Source organism: Rhinatrema bivittatum, chromosome 13 (assembly GCF_901001135.1).
Source record: "Rhinatrema bivittatum chromosome 13, aRhiBiv1.1, whole genome shotgun sequence".
Classification (NCBI taxonomy): Eukaryota; Metazoa; Chordata; class Amphibia; order Gymnophiona; family Rhinatrematidae; genus Rhinatrema; species Rhinatrema bivittatum.
The window spans coordinates 83750641-83767375 of record NC_042627.1 but is presented as its reverse complement, the minus strand read 5'-3'; the positions used below and the strand labels follow the sequence as shown (position 1 = coordinate 83767375).

The 16735-nt window shown below is 44.1% G+C and overlaps 1 protein-coding gene across 4 annotated transcripts in view; it reads right to left on the bottom strand.

Moving 5' to 3' along the window:
• The window catches only part of ARNT2 (aryl hydrocarbon receptor nuclear translocator 2), a 251764-nt gene that overhangs the window by 141494 nt on the left and 93535 nt on the right, over positions 1-16735 (bottom strand). For all 4 annotated transcript variants that reach the window (XM_029574575.1, XM_029574576.1, XM_029574577.1 and 1 more), the window contains one exon: positions 2610-2712. In XM_029574575.1, coding sequence (XP_029430435.1) covers positions 2610-2712 — 103 coding nt within the window. The remainder of the gene's footprint in view (positions 1-2609; positions 2713-16735) is intronic.

The following is a 16735-nucleotide window of genomic DNA, read 5'->3' as shown; positions in this document are numbered from 1 at the left end:
CTTTTGGCGATGTGGACCCCGTGTGGAGAGGTAGCAGAATGCACTGTGCGAGCAAACCACTGTGGCTACCTTGACCACGGTTAGAAGTGCCTGAGAGCAACTAATAAGGCTTCACCTGTACCAGCCGTCATTCCCGCAGGTTGAGCCCTTGGTGCTGATGGTCAGCACAGACCCCTGATGTGCTGCAGCACCTGTCACCCGTGGCTTGTGCCAAAAAGCACGAAGGTAGGCAGTCTAAGAAAGCCATCAGGAAAAAAGCAAGGATTAGATGCCACGGTCTTTTTCAAAAGTTTATTGAAGTGGAGAAGTATACGTTCTTAAAGCCCAACTCTGGCCGAGTTTCACCGTTAATTCTCAATTTGATCATGTAGAATATTTCTCCAAGCCTAATATGCTGAAGGTGAACTTCTGCACCAAGCTTTTAGTATCACTTTCTTCCTTAGTAGACAAGCTTTCCAGACAAGTAACTTGTCTTCCTGTCCTATTATGTGGAATGCTGTTCCATTATCAAACAAGACAACTTTAGGCGGGAATGTCATTGGGCTTCCAATTATCCCAGTCAAAAAATGTTGGTCTTCCCCATAACCTTTAACTAGTGGGGCAAGTCCCAGAATAGTGTCCCAGAGTGCCTCTGGATACCTTACATTTTGCACTCAACTCAAAGCACAGCAATCCCATCTTAAAAAGCCTAATAGATGGCAAATAAACAAGTTTCAGAAATTTATAATGCATTTCCCGTAAATTGGCATTCCCCATAAGGCCAGATTTCTTAAAACTATCAGAAAACTGTAATTCAGTCAAAGTAAGTGTAAGCTCAGATTCCCACTTATGTAAGAAAGACCCAATCACAATATTCTCCCTCAATTTTATAATAGCCCAATGCAGGTGAGAAATACCCATCCTATTTCCCTCCCCGATTTGGAAAAAGCTCTCAAGGCGAACTTTAAACCCCTCTGTAAAGATAGTACTCTCCAGAGTCTGTATGTAATACTTTAAGTGCAGATACCTGAACAATTGAGTTACCAGTTCTAGAAAGGAAAATAATCTTGCCTTCATCATCCACCATCTGCACCAGGTCTGACCCCTTGATAAAAAAATTTAGATTGCATCCTTTGCCAAAAATTCTGGCTACCCTGTAAGGGTAAAAATATTGACTCCTTGTGGCTATAGTCTAATTTGGTAGATAAAAATCACCACGCCTGTCAGATAGACGTCACTATCGAATCCTGTCATAGGTGTGAAGGGAGTCCGGCTCTATTAGTGTGCAAAACCTATCGAAGCCATAGGTGATGCCACCAGCTGCTCTTTGAATACTAACAGGTGAATTTTCAAAGGAGATATGCACGTAAATGTAACATACTATCCTAGCAATTTTCAAAAGTGCACTTATGTGAGTAAATCCTATAGACACTTCATTGGCATATATTGTAGCAATTTTCAAAAGCCCACTTACTTGGATAAGAACATAAGAAATTGCCATGCTGGGCCAGACCAAGGGTCCATCAAGCCCAGCATCCTGTTTGCAACGGAGGCCAAACCAGGCCACAAGAACCTGGCAAGTACCCAAACACTAAGAAGATCCCATGCTACTGATGCAATTAATAGCAGTGGCTATTCCCTAAGTAAACTTGATTAATAGCCGTTAATGGACTTCTCCTCCAAGAACTTTCTGTTCTGGAGGCCTCGGTCCCTTGCGTACTTAAAGCTCTGCCCTGACTTCCTAGTCATTCATACATCATTTATAAAATCACCCTTCTAGTTCATAAACTCTTGGCAATGAACTCTTTTCCTTAGGCTAATGCACTTTTGTGTGTTTATGATCCTACCCGATCCCTCTGCTCCTCTGAAAGAGGTTTATTATGGGTTCCGATGGTTTGACAAAATTGTCTAGCAGAAATGTGAGCGCATGCATTCTCAATGCAGCCCCAGAGCTGTGGAATTCTCTTCCGGAAACTCTACGCCTCACTACATGTACTAAAACCTTCAAAGTAATGATAAAAACTCATCTATTTTAACTGATAGAATGTAGTGATGCTCTGGTTAACAGTTGTTTTCATTTGTTTTAAATATTGTCTTTTAATGAGTCTGTGCATTATATTATTCTTTGGAAATGCAAATAATTTTAAATGATTAATTGCTAACTACTGTAAACCGATTTGATATGCTTGCATGAAAAGTCGGTATCTAAAAATTATTAAATAAAATAAATAAATAAATTATGTATGTTTTAACTGTAAGCCGCTCTGGGCTATAGCATGCAGAGGTATATACTTTTTAAGAAAGATTAAGAAAGAAAGATAGTATATATGTTATAAGATCTCTAGCATCCTAACTTGATTTCGCCTTATATTATACTCATATTCTATTTTTTAAATCTCCTTTCTAAAGTCTCTTTAGTGGTTGCTATTTTCATGTTTTACATATATCCATGTGGCATTTGTATAGTCCTCTGCCAAAAATATACACAGCTTCAAACATTAATATCTTCTAAAGAATTAAGCAAAACAAAAAAAGAGATTTTGGATGATTCTGTCGAAGGCTCTTTTCCCATAAGGAGAATCACATTCAAAACACCAAGACAAAAGATGACTCAATAGATATTTTTGTACCTCATTCTGCAGATAAATGACCTCCGTGACCCCATACACATTCTCATGGATGACTGCTGACCTTCCTTCTTCACTGTTCCTGTCTTTAAGTCCAAAATGCGGCCTGAAAGAAGAGAACCCTAGTAGAAATTACATTTTTTAGCACATGAAGACTATTTTGTATTCAAGATTTAAAAAGCTATTCATTTTTACAGAAGATGCTACAGTTGTAGTACCAACCAAAATTGTATTTTTTATAGAACAAATTTACCACTGAGACAGCCTGTCCCAGATATATGAATCTTATGGGAGGAGACAGAAGCACTATGAAACAGCACAAACAGCTAAAGAGTAACGTTAGTGGGAAAGATTTTGTCAAAGCTGGCCTGCATAATACCCGTGCTCCTCTTTCTCCCTACATAAAACAAAATGCGATTTAAGATGGCTTGTTTTGGAAAAAATCAATGTTTCACCTTGGGGAGGAGATACATCAACATTGCTGAACAGGAGAGAACAATTTTGGATTTTTAATTTGGATGTGATTGCGCCCAAAGGTCTTAATGAAATCATCAGCTGGTATACTCTGATTTAAATTTCTAAGATTCTGACGCCTTGCTGACGTCACGAATGAGAAAGAGTCTGACGCCATTTTGTAAAATTCCTATATATACCTTTAAGAAAGACAGGTAAAAACATCGGGGATAGATCGAGACGCTGAGGTACGACAACAGCTATTGGGAGCGTGATGAAACTGGATACGAATACCCCCTGAAGCAGAACGCATTCGAAAAATGGCCATGTCGGGGTGATGTACAGACTGGACATTTAAGTTAAGTGTTGGTTACGTTTCGGCTCTCGAAGTTGTGTGAAGTTATAAGATGTGATCTATCTACTCCGGGGACTTTCATGACTTTTTACATAAAAAGATAAAAATCGACAAAAGAGTTCTTTACTCAGAGTGAGTTTGAAAATAAATTATAATAAAGTTGGACCAGAGGTCTATACAGCTTGTTGCCATTTGCAAGCTGAGGTCACGAAGGTCCTACAAACTACCCGTTAAAAGATAAAAAAGTGTTCTACTGAGGTTCTTTTTGGATGAGTGATTAAAACCATCTGGCGTCATGCTCACCGATGTTTACTTTTAACCAGGGTTGCTCCATGCCGGTTACTCTATCCTTTTTGGAAGCCTGATGCAGCTGTGATACCAGGGTACCAGTCATATTGCAATGATAGGATGGATCAAACTGGCATTATATATTAGAAGGGGCATTGAGTTAAACAGGATAAAATTTCTGTAGGAAACAAAATGCACTATAGAATCCTTATGGATAGAAATTCCATGTGAAAACAGGGATAAAATAGCATTGGGGGTGTATTACCATCAGCCTGGCAGGAATGAACAGGCAGACAATGAAATGCTAACAAAAATTAGGGAAGCAGCACAGTAATAATGGGAGACTGGGTGAATGTCACATCAGACCATGCTAGAGAGATGAAGTTCCTAGATGAAATAAATGACTGCTTCATGGAGCAGCTGGGACAAGAACCAACAAGAGGGAAAACTATTTTAGACCTGGTCCTTAGTGCAACACAGAATTTGTTGCAAGAGGTAACGGAGCTACTTGGTGATCACATCATGATTAAATCTGACTTAATAACTGGAGGAAGGACACTAAAGAAATCTACTGCAATAGCACTTAACTTTCATAAAGGAGACTATGAGAAAATGAGAGAAATGGTTAGGAAAAAACAAAAGACTTTATAGCAGGCATAGATCTTGTTTAAAAATATCATCTTCGAAGCCCTATGCATTATAAAAGGTGGAAAAAAGGTTAAAGAAGTACTGGCATGGATAAAAGTTGAGACGAGAAAGGTTATTATAGCTAAAAGAACATCTTCCAAAAAATGAAAAAGGGATCCAAATGAAGAAAACAGGAAACAGCATAAGCACTGACAAATAAGATGCAAAGCATTTTTAAGAAAGGCAAAGAGAGAATTTTTAAAAAAGCTTGCCATGGAAGCAAAAACTCATAACAAAAACTTTTTCAGGTATATTTGATGCAGAAAGCCTGCAAGGGAGTCATTTGGACCACTAGGGGTAAAAAGGCATTTAGGGGTAAAAGGGGGAATTTAGGGAAGATAGATACAGCCATAGCGAAGAGACTAAATTAATTATTTGCTTCAGTTTTTCTGAGGAAGATATAAGGAAGATACCCATGCCAGAAAGCAGAGTTGCTTACCTGTAACAGGTGTTCACAGAAGACAGCAAGATGTTAGTCCTCACCCATGGGTGACATCATCAGATGGAGCCTGGCCCAGAACTTTGATCTCAAAGATTCTAGAACTCTCAGACATGTCCTACTGAGCATGTGCATCTATAGTTATCATCCTCAGACCATGATATCGCTAATACATGGAGAAACCAACTCCAGAGGAGGCGGGCGGGTTTTGCGAGGACTGGCATCCTGCTGTCCTCAGAGAACACCTGTTACAGGTAAGCAACTCTGCATTCTCCAAGGACAAGCAGGATGGTAGTCCTCACATGAGTGAATCCCTAGCCACAGGCTGCTGAAAACAGCTCAAATCAGGAAACCCACAGTGCTGAAAGCACCACCTTTCTCCCAGATGCCTTTGAGGCAACCAACACAAAAACAAGACTAGGCTAGAAAAGAGTTGGATTCTACAAAAGAAAACTAAAGAACAGACTGAGCAGAGGCGCATAAGGAAGGACTGTGATGTGAAGTCCAGCGAGAAGCATACTTTGCCTCGTGAAAATATTACAGTCAGGGTTTCAGATAAGCAAATCTGGACAAGCAAAGTAGATCTAAATCCTCCTGTATTCAGGAAAAGGCCTAGAAAATCAATCAAGAGAAGAACTCTTGGACAACAACCACACAGTTCCCTTCAGTATCACAAGACAACCAAAAAATCCAACTGGGGCCAGAGAGCCCTCCTGGAAGAAACTGCGGGCCACTAGCATCTGAAGGACAGAATGTATTTCAGAAACGCGCCCAATGATTGGCCGATAGGCACAATGGGCAGAAAAACCCAAGCAATACCTGGAAGAAGAAGTGGCAACAAGGGCCAGGTCTGTGGCAGACCTTATCTACCAAAGTATCAGACAGATCTGACCACCCAGGATGGACATCAAGAGTGTCAGAGGATGAAAGGCAATCCCTGAACAGAATCACTAGCATACCACCCCCCCCCCCCCCCCCGAATAGGGAATTACACTAGACCCAAAGCTCACCCACACTCCACCCTGTCCACAGGACAGCTCAGGTGAGCAGGGAGGTACTTTCGTCAACCCAGTGAAGTATGAAAAGCTAAAGTCAGTATTGGCCAGAACTTGGTGAAAAAACAGAAAAGGTGGTGTACGATCCCTGCAGATATATATGAGGATATACCACAAATGCCCTAGCTTTTCTCCCCCGGTCCCCTCGACATTCCGACCTGAAGTCGAAAGCAGCAAAGAACATAAGGAGGCCGACCCTGGGGCTGCAGGGATAAGAAAAAGCCACTATGCTGTCAGCATAATAGGAAAGGCTGAAATTGAGAGTGAACCTAACCAGAAGTCTTCATCACGAGACAGAAAGCAAGGACGCCACAAGTGGAACAGCTGTAGAAAAAGCATTTCTTTACCGACCTGGCAACCCAAAGGGTACCAGGGCACGGTCTGTCTGATGGTGGAACAGACTGCCCAACAACCTGGCCTAAGTATCATTTTATTTATTTAATTATTTAAAATATTTATATACTGCATATCAAAATTCTTATGCAGTTTAACATAAACAACATGAATAATAAACTCATAAAAAGCAATTCATGAAACACAGACAAAAATAATTATAATCAATAAAATAATAATAAAAATAAAAATAACAACAGTGAGATTAAACTGGCTAATCTTAGAGACAACTCCATTATACTAGGCCTCGAACTTCATCAGCTATTCAGTGTGCTCTTCCTGTGACTATGCATTCATGAACGCCTGAGAAAACAAGTGTGCCTTGAGAAGATTTGAGGCAGATTTTAAAAGCCCTACGTGCGTAAATCCAGCTGGATTTACATGCGCCGAGCCTATTTTGCATAGGCCCGGCAACGCGCGCAAAGGCCCGGGACACGTGTATGCCCTGCAGCTTGAAAAAAGGGGCGGGACGTGAGCGGTCCAGGGCATGGCCAGAGGACTCCGTAGGACCGCTAGGCTGGGGGATCACAACCTATGCCTGCTTGGAGGTAGGCGCAACTTGTAAAATAAAGGTTAGGGGGGTTTTAGGTAGGGCTGGGGGATGGGTTAGGTAGGGGAAGGTAGGGGGGGGGCGGAAGGAAAGTTCCCTCCGAGGCCACTCCGATTTTGGAGCGGCCTCAGAGGGAACGGGGAAAGCCATTGGGGCTCCCCTAGGGCTCGGCGCGTGCACGGTGCACTAGTGTGCACCCACTTGCATGTGCCAACCCCGGATTTTATAATATGCGTGCGGCTGCATGCACATGTTTTAAAATCGGGCGTACATTTGTTCGCGCTGGGTTGCGCGCACAAATGTACACCCACGCATATGTCTTAAAATTCGGCACTTTATATATACTTTCCCCAATAAATCATGTGGTCCAGTAAGTGGAACAATGGTTGCATGAACCAGGGCCTCCTTGCCTGCAGACAGCATCAAAATTGTAGTACTTCTGTTCCTGGATCCTTCATTCCCTAACTCATGCAGCCATAGATATGGCAAGAGATTAACAGGCATACCTGCCAACTGGGATGCATATGGACCAGAACTCTTCTCACTGAGGTAGGATCCTGCATGGGAGAATGACTGACAAGAGCAGTCATCCGCGAGAAACACACATTATGCTCAGTAGGTATCAAAAGTGTGACTTCCGTGTGGGAAAAATCCCTAATCTTTGCCAGGGAGCTGCCCAGAAGGGGAGAGTGAATCTGGAATAACTTCCTCATGAAACAGACATGCTGCGGCTTAGGATGACCTAGGAAAGAGCACTGACACCCGACTTGTTCTCGGATCCTGCAGGGAACAGCGAGCGACTACCAGTCAAAGATAATGAAATCCCTTTTTTGGGAAACAGAGAATGAGGGGTGGGTGGCCAGCCCAAAGTTCAAGGAGGAAACCATAAGGGTCACCTCTGGAAAACTCAGTTGTATCTCCTCCTTCTGAAGGGTCTGGAAAGCAATGGGAATTGGGGCCTCCCGAACCCGAAAAACCTTCCTACTCTCCAGGGGAGAGTGGGCTACAATTGCTGAAGTTCATAAGCGACTAAATTAGCCGCAGGTGGCCACACAGTCAAATAGGATAGGCCACCACAATAATCTATGCACCAGCAAGAATGGTCCAATGATCACCACTGCCGACCCACCAACACCTGCAGGTCCTGGCCTACAAATAGATGCACCAATTCAAAAGAATCGAGGCTCCAGTCTGGTGATGGACCTGCAAAGATGGAGCCCCAGATACTTGCCACCAACAGAAAGAATGCCGCCAGTCAGTGCCTGGACTAGACTCTCCCCGCCATACCCGACCACACATGATGCACTCCATTGTTGTGCTAATTCCTAATGGAGTCAGCATGTACAGTGTGATGACAGTGTCCCCAGTATCACTGGGGTTCTTATGGTCATCTCTGGTGGTGGCATTACTCCCATGGTAACCACAGTACCTGACAATGCTCCACGAGGCTGAGCACAGCCCTTGAATTGGGGTCATGAATGGCTCACCATTCTTTCCATCACACATGGTGGAAGGGCAGCCCATGGTAACAGACGGTGTCCATGGTGCTCTGTAGTGGTGCCCTGCAGCATCTGTGTCCACCGATGCCACAGTGGCAATGGCACTCCCATGCCAATGGCTTCCTAGGCTCTCACAAGCAATGGATTGTATCTATGGCACCAATGACACCATGCCTAGGGCTTAGATGGTGCTTGACCATACCACAGGTGCCTGGTATGCTCAATGGCATGCAGTGCCATGGATGGCATCCCAGGTGTCTGCAGTAGATGAAATCCAGGTGGTACCCATAACAAACACATTACCCAAAGGCGCCAATGACTAAAGTGAAAACTACAGGCCGAAAATGTCCAACGGTTGGTGGCACTAATGGGAAGTCAGTGGCATCGATGGTCTAGCGATATCCAAAGGTGAAGGCCCTGCAGTACTGATGCGCCACCGGGTGCCCTGCAGCACCAACATGCGGCATCAATGCCCAAAGGAACTGATGATGGCCAGGGCCTTTGATGGTTCCCCTCAGCTCAGCTATGCGCCCGAGAGTATTGATGCTGCAAACTCAATGGCATCCATTCCAGTGCCAATGGCTGATGCTATCCTCAATAGCAACTCCGGTGCTCAACAGCATTGATGGTGCTCAAAGACCCGTATGTCCTCTGATGCCCTACAATCCCAGTGCCTTTGGTGCTGTATGGTGGCTCCAGCCACCTGAGAGCATCAGCACCCTCAGCACCCGATGGCCTTACACCATCAAAGATACACCTTCCGGACACCGCAAAGGGGGCTCATTGGCACCCCCAATGCTCCATAGCCTCGACAGCACTGGGCCATGGTGCATATTGATGCCTCTGTGCTCCAAAGTGCCTTGGGGATCAAGGGCTGTTGTCAGCCAAGGACTTCCATGGCATTCAAGGGCTCTCAGGACTCCTGCCCCCAATAATCGATGGCCTTGAGAATGACCAGGCACTCGATGGCAATCCCAGTGCTCCCTGGTAGTGATGGTGCTTGACATTGCTGTTTACGGCTGCTGTCGACATTGCCAGGAAACACTTTTGATAGCCTCCATGGTTCTCAATGGCATCAAAAACGGCCATGCACCTCAATGGCAATAAGAGTGGTTCTAATGACATCGAGGGTGACCATAGCACTTGATGGCAGTCCTGGTCCCCGACGAGGTCTAGACTGCGTCATTCAAGGTTGGTGCCACTACTCCACTGCATCGAAGCTATGGCACTCCATGTCGCTCAGGTCGGTGCTGTTCCTCTGGCTCAATGGCATCTACAGCACATGATGGTTCCTGCCGACACCTACGGCACAAATGGGCTCCCACTCCCAGCCAGGGCAATTGATATCGTGCACCACGCTTAATGGTGCTCAGTGGCCCTTATGGCGTCATTGGCGGTCCCACACCTCGATGGCATCAAGGGCACCCTGGCACCTCGATGACAGTCCTGGTCTCCGACGTGGTCCTGACATTCACACATCAGACCATCAGTGCATTGGCACACTTGTGCATGGACAACCTTTATCAGGCATGGCACTGAAGAGGCAGCAGCAACGGTGCTTACCCAGGCTCCTGCTCACCCTCTCTCACAAGGAGACTGCACTGCCAGCATTGGCAAAAAAGAGGGAAGGCTTAATTGTCCAGGGCTCCTGCCCAAGGAGACTAGTTCCCTAGAATGTGAGGAGGATGAGCTTTTCCCCCCACAGGAATGGTGCAGTCCTCTAGTCCTTCACTGTCCATGCCTCCCATCGATGCCAATAAAATGGTGAAACATGGAACTCCTGCCCATATAGAACTTAGGCGAGTCCCTAGGCTCACTCATGGACTGCGTTCCATCAATCCTATCAGCACCAGAACAAGGAGAGGACACAGAAACTAACCTGCAGATGCAATATTTATGTATTAAGAAGTAAAATTAGACTCTGCCAGGCTGCACAGTGACTAAGGCCTGCCATGCAGCTGGCAGAAGGTGAAAAGAAGAGAAAATAAAATGAGAAAACAAAAGCTACCTTAAGGAAACAAAAAGAAAAACAGCTGCAGCTCCCGAAAAAATCACAACACTGTGAGGATAGAGCAAAGCTGAATACTGTGACCACACGGCTCCACGGAAAAAAAGAAACTGAGGGATTCTGCCTAGCGGGCAGGGTGCTAACTACAGCGGCACAAGCTCAGTAGGGCATGTCTGAGAGCTCTAGATTCTTTGAGATCAAAGTTCTGTGCCAGGCTCCATCTGATGATGTCACCCACATGTGCGAGGACTAACATCCTGCTTGTCCTTGGCAAAATGATATTTAAAGATAACATTTTAAAGGAACTGAAACAAATCTCAATGAACTTGGAAGATGTAATAAGACAAATTTACAAGCTGGACCAGATGATATACATCCCAGAGTGTTGAAAGAAGTGAAAAATGAAATTACAGAATGCTATTAGTAATTTGTAAACATCCTTAGAGTCATCTATGGTAGAATCACCACCAGGCAAGTTACCAAGTGATCCTACATCAATCAGCCACCCAGCAATCAACCTTCCTAATAAGTGATCACTAACTATAACGGCCATCCTAACCTTTCCCTCCTGGGCACATGCCCCCGGAGACTTATGCTTGGTGTGAGAGGATACTATATCACTATGGGCCTCATTTTCCAATGGGGAAACCTCGCCGCACGCGATGTTTTTGCCATTCGCGGAACTGGAGTCGCAAATCACGAAAACATCGTGCACCGCGATGATTCATTGGTTGTTTTATTGCGGTGCACGATATTCCCAGCAGCCCGTTTCAGTATCCTAGAGAGAGAGAGAGAGAGAGAGAGAGAGAGAGAGAGAGAGAGAGAGAGAGAGAGAGAGAGAGAGAGAGAGCACCTTCCTATAATGCCTATGCCCTAGACAAGTATTTGTATCCCTATGGGAGGGCCACCTAGTAACTCGAGGTGGGGATTAGGTATGAGCGTCGGGGGTTGGGGGCCACTTTCGCATTCCACATGAGACGTACGGAAAGAACAGTGGTCTCTAGTGAAGATTTGCTGGCCGTCGGAGTGAGGAAACTCACTCCAAGAAGAGATTTGGGCTACATTCTCTCCACCTAGCTTGTTGTTGCCCAGGTAGAGTGTCCATCAAGCTAGGTGGAGAGAACGTTGCCCAAATCTCCTCTTGGAGTGAGTTTCCTCACTCCGACGGCCAGCAAATCTTCACTAGAGACCACTGTTCTTTCCGTACGTCTCATGTGGAATGCGAAAGTGGCCCCCAACCCCCGACGCTCATACCTAATCCCCACCTCGAGTTACTAGGTGGCCCTCCCATAGGGATACAAATACTTGTCTAGGGCATAGGCATTATAGGAAGGCTCGCTCTCTCTCTCTCTCTCTCTCTCTCTCTCTCTCTCTCTCTCTCCTGCAACAGGCTGTCCGCGATTTGTGAATTTATCGCACGCGGTAAACTGCTTGGAAAATGAGGCCCTCTGCTTTGAACTTGAAGGAGACAGCTAAAAATACAAATTCTTGGAAAGAGCTAAGGAATAGGTTTAATTTATCCTTATTTTAGAGGGCTTGTTCTAATTTTCTGTTTTTTTGTGTAGTGCTAGCCTTATCTGTATATTTTTCTAGATATTGATATTGCTGCTTTAAATTGCTGTGTGTTTGTTTACGCAAAAAAAACAAAACAAAAAGAGATTGGCTAAACAGCTTGGGGCAGCTGACTCAGTGCATTGCAGGGGACAATCAAGTCCTCAGTCTGCTTTGAACTTGAAGGAGAAGGCTATAAGTACATATTCTTGGGGAGAGCTAAGGAAAAAGCTTAAATTAGTTAGCCAAATCTGGGGGAGGGTCTGTTCAAAATCAATAGCAGATACAGTGTCCAGTGAACAGCCCTGGCCAAGTGTTAACTGTTTAACTTCCTCCTACCCTGCCTCTCTACCCACCCACAGATTTGTTTTTCTGATATAGTCTGCCTAAATACATAATTGGCAACAAGATAAATTAGAAATTTGGTATTTCCTTAGGTGTTATCCAGCAAATAAATTTACCAAAATGAGGACTATCCAATGTAACTACTGTGGAGCCTTTATTTTGAGGGAAATCACTGGAAACCTAGGGCTTGCCCCATTTGTTCAGAAGTCTCTTCCTTGAAAAAGGAGCTGGCTGAAGTTAAAGCTGAATTAGCAGCAATAAAGAAAGTTTCACCCACTTTACATTATTCAGAAATTAATTCCCCATTACCACAGAAAAACAAAAAGTCAAGGAAAAAGGGGTTTACAGTGGGCTCAGGTAGGATAAGACCTGTGACCCACAGACACCCATTATTTTCAGTTGTTAGGCCAAAAGTCTACCCCCCCCCCCCCCCTCACACAGGGCATTAAGGAACTAAAAAAACAATGGGATTACAGTTGGCTCTGGTAGAATTAGACCTGTGATGCGGAGACACACACTGTATCAAGTGACAAGTACACAACACCTTATCTGTATTAAATACTGAATAAATTCTTGCAAAATAGATTGAAGTATTATCTGAAAAGAAAGAAGAAACCCAATGCATACAGAATTTCCATAATACAATCAGTAACCAAAGGAAAAAGCTCATTGTGCTGGGTGACTCAGTCATCAGAGGCACTAAACTTGGAATTCTAAGCAAGGGAAACACTACAGTTAAAAGCCTCCCAGGATCATCGGCCAGCAGAAATGCTATTCAAACAGTCAAAGTGTTCACAGAAGAAAGCAAAGACTCTAAAGTTGATATTATCATCCATCTGGGAGCCAACGACCTTGCTAGAAACAGCATCCAAGCGGTACAGAGAGATTTCCAGTCTCTAGCGAAGCAGATTAGTTACACAGTGACAACCATTACCTTTCCAGAAGTGTTACCTGTTCATGGAAAGTGGAAGGAGAGGCTAAGCCGTATTAATAACTTCAATGCATGGCTCAAATCCTGGTATAAGGAACAAAGTTTTGGATTTATTGGGGGCTGGGGCCGTGGATGGAACAACAAAAAGCTCTTTGTCAAAGATGACTTACATCTGTCTGTGGCAGGAAAAAGGATCCTAAGAGATAAATTCAAATCCTATGTCATAAGGCATTTAAAGTAGATGCTAGGGGTGGCAGAAAGGAATTAGAATGTCACCTCCCAAATTCAAATGCAATGGAAAAGAATGAAGTGGATAACAAAACTCAACTAAATAAGTCACAAAAGAAGTCAAAGAAAAGCAGTAACTTGAACGAGAAAAGCTGGAAAACTATGAACACAAATGTTCGTAGTTTGGGCAATAAAATCCCAGATCTGCAGGCCCTAATGGTGGAGGCAGACTTGGATGTTGTTGCTGTCACGGAGACGTGGTTCACGGAATCTCATGATTGGGATACGGCAATTCCAGGTTATAACTTGTTAAGGAAGGACAGAGAGGACAGGAAAGGAGGAGGAGTGGCTCTTTATGTCAGAAACAATATCCAAGCATCTGAGCTGTAAGGAAGATGGGGCAAAGAAGAAGCACTATGGGTCGACCTAAAAAAAGATAATGGGGCATCCATTTTTATTGGAGTGGTTTACAGGCCTCCAAATCAAATGGAAGAACTTGACAGAGAGCTGGTTGAAGACATCCAAAAGATGGGAAAGAAGGGTCAAGTAGTGATTATTGGAGATGTTAATCTGCCGGATGTAGACTGGAGAGAATCCCTTCTGCAGAATCTAACAGTAGTAGAGAGATAATGGATGCCCTGCAAGGGGCTCTGTTCAAACAAATGGTAATGGAACCCACAAGGGAGGGAGCTATACTCGATTTAGTGCTCACTAATGGAGATGTCATCTCTAATGTCCGGGTGGGTGCCCACCTCAGCATCAGTGATCATCAAACGGAATGGTTTCATATCACAAATAGGATACAGAGAAGAAGCACGAAGACCCAAGTTTTGCAGTTCAAAAACACAGACTTTGATGAAATGGGGAAGATGAAATGGAGGAAGTACTAGAAGGCTGAGAGAACAAGAGAGATGTAGATCAACAGTGGACCAAATTAAAAGGAGCAATTACCAAGGCGACTAATTTATATTTTAGAAAAGTAAAGAAAAGCAAGAGAAAAATGAAACCTATCTGGTTCTCAAAGGAGGTGGCTGACAAAATAAAAGCTAAATGAACAGTGTTCAAGAAATATAAAGGATCCCAAAGGGAAGAGCACAAGGAAGAACATCTGGTGGAACTGAGGGAGACAAAGAAAGTAATCAAGACAGCAAAAAGTCAAGCGGAAGAAAGGATTGCCAAAGAGGTAAAGCAAGGTGACAAAACATTTTTTTGATACATCAGAGAAAGGAGAATAGTTCAAAGTGGTATAGTGAAATTGAAAGGTGAAAAGGATCAATGTGGAGAGAGACAAAGAAATGGCAGAAATATTAAAGAAATACTTCAGTTCGGTGTTCAAAAGAAGACCCTGGAGAAGGACCGTCACTAGTTAACAAGAAACTGGAGGGGAATGGAGTAGATGTAACTCCGTTTACAGAAGAGAATGTATGGGAAGAGCTAGGAAAACTAAAAGTGGACAAAGTCATGGGGCCTGATGAGGTTCATCCCAGGATACTGAGAGAGCTCAGAGATGTGCTGGTAGGTCCGCTGCGTGACCTGTTCAATAGATCTCTAGAAACGGGAGTGGTGCCGCTTCACAAGAGTGGGAGCAGAGAGGAGGCTGGAAACTATAGGCCGGTTAGCCTCACCTTGGTGGTGGGAAAAGTAATGGAGTCTCTGCTCAAAGAAAGAATAGTGAACTATCTACAGTCAGAAGAATTGCTGGACCAAAGACAGCATGGATTCACCAGGGGAAGGTCCTGTCAGACAAATCTGATTGACTTTTTTGATTGGGTGACTAGGGAATTAGATCGAGCAAGAGCGCTCGATGTCATCTACTTGGATTTCAGCAACGCTTTTGATATGGTCCCGCACAGGAGGCTTGTGAATAAAATGAGAAGTTTAGGAGTGAGTGCCGAGGTGGTGGCCTAGCTTGCAAACTGGTTGACGGACAGAAGACAATGTGTGATGGTAAATGGAACTTACTCTGAAGAGAGAGCGGTGTTAAGCGGAGTGCCGCAAGGATCGGTGTTGGGACCGGTCCTGTTCAATGTTTTTGTGAGCGACATTGTGGACGGGATAGAAGGTAAGGTTTGTCTTTTTGCGGATGATACTAAGATCTGCAACAGAGTGGACACGCCGGAAGGAGTGGAGAGAATGAGACGGGATTTAAGGAAGCTAGAAGAGTGGTCGAAGATATGGCAGCTGAGATTCAATGCCAAGAAGTGCAGAGTCATGCATATGGGGCATGGAAATCCAAAAGAATTGTATTGATGGGGGGTGAAGGGCTGATGTGCACGGAGCAGGAGAGAGACCTTGGGATGATAGTGTCTAATGATCTGAAGTCGGCAAAACAATGTGACAAGGCGATAGCTAAAGCCAGAAGAATGCTGGGCTGCATAGAGAAAGGAATATCGAGTAAGAGAAAGGAAGTGATGATCCCCTCGTACAGGGCCTTGGTGAGGCCTCACCTGCAGTACTATCTTCAGTTCTGGAGACTGTATCTCCAAAGGGCAGAGACAGGATGGAGGCGGTCCAGAGAAGGGCGACCAAAAAGGTGGATGGTCTTCATAAAATGACTTATGAGGAGAGATTGAAGAACCTAAATATGTACACCATGGAGGAAAGGAGGAGCAGAGGTGATATTTACTATTTATTTATTTATAGTTTTTTATATACCGCGGCACGTAATGCACATCACCTCGGTTTACAGCTAACAGTAATTCAGCCAAAGGCTTTACAATGAACATAGATGGAAAAAGCAACGTGCTAAAATTAACAGAAAACTAGGAGTATACATATCAAATACATATGTGTAACAATATTAACAAAAAGGGAATTATTTGTACGGAAAAGAGGGTAAGGGAGAGGGGGAATCATAGTGGGGGGGAAGGGAGTCAGTAAGGGAGGAAGGGGAGTCAGTGGGAAAGGGAAAAGGCAAGGTAGAATAGAGGAATCAGGAGTAGGTTGAGAAGCGAAGTATGTAATTGCATGATTCCCATCCTTCAAAGAAAGGCTTTTCTAAACAGCCATGTTTTTAGGTTCTGTTTAAATTTTCGGTGGCAGGGTTCTTGGCGCAGATCAGCGGGCAATCAGACTTTCAGATACTTGAAAGGTTTTAATGATCCATGGTCAACAACAAACCTTTTACGATGGAAAAAAAATTAGTAGAATTAGGGGTCATTATTTGAGTCAGAACCAATGCCAGGAAGTATTTCTTCACAGAGAGGGTGGTGTATGCCTGGAATGCACTTCCAGAGGAAGTGGTGAAGACTAAAACTGTGAAGGATTTCAAAGGGGCATGGGATAAACACTGTGGATCCATAAAGGCTAGAGGATGGGAATGAAGAGAAAAGCCATGGGGGTGGGCT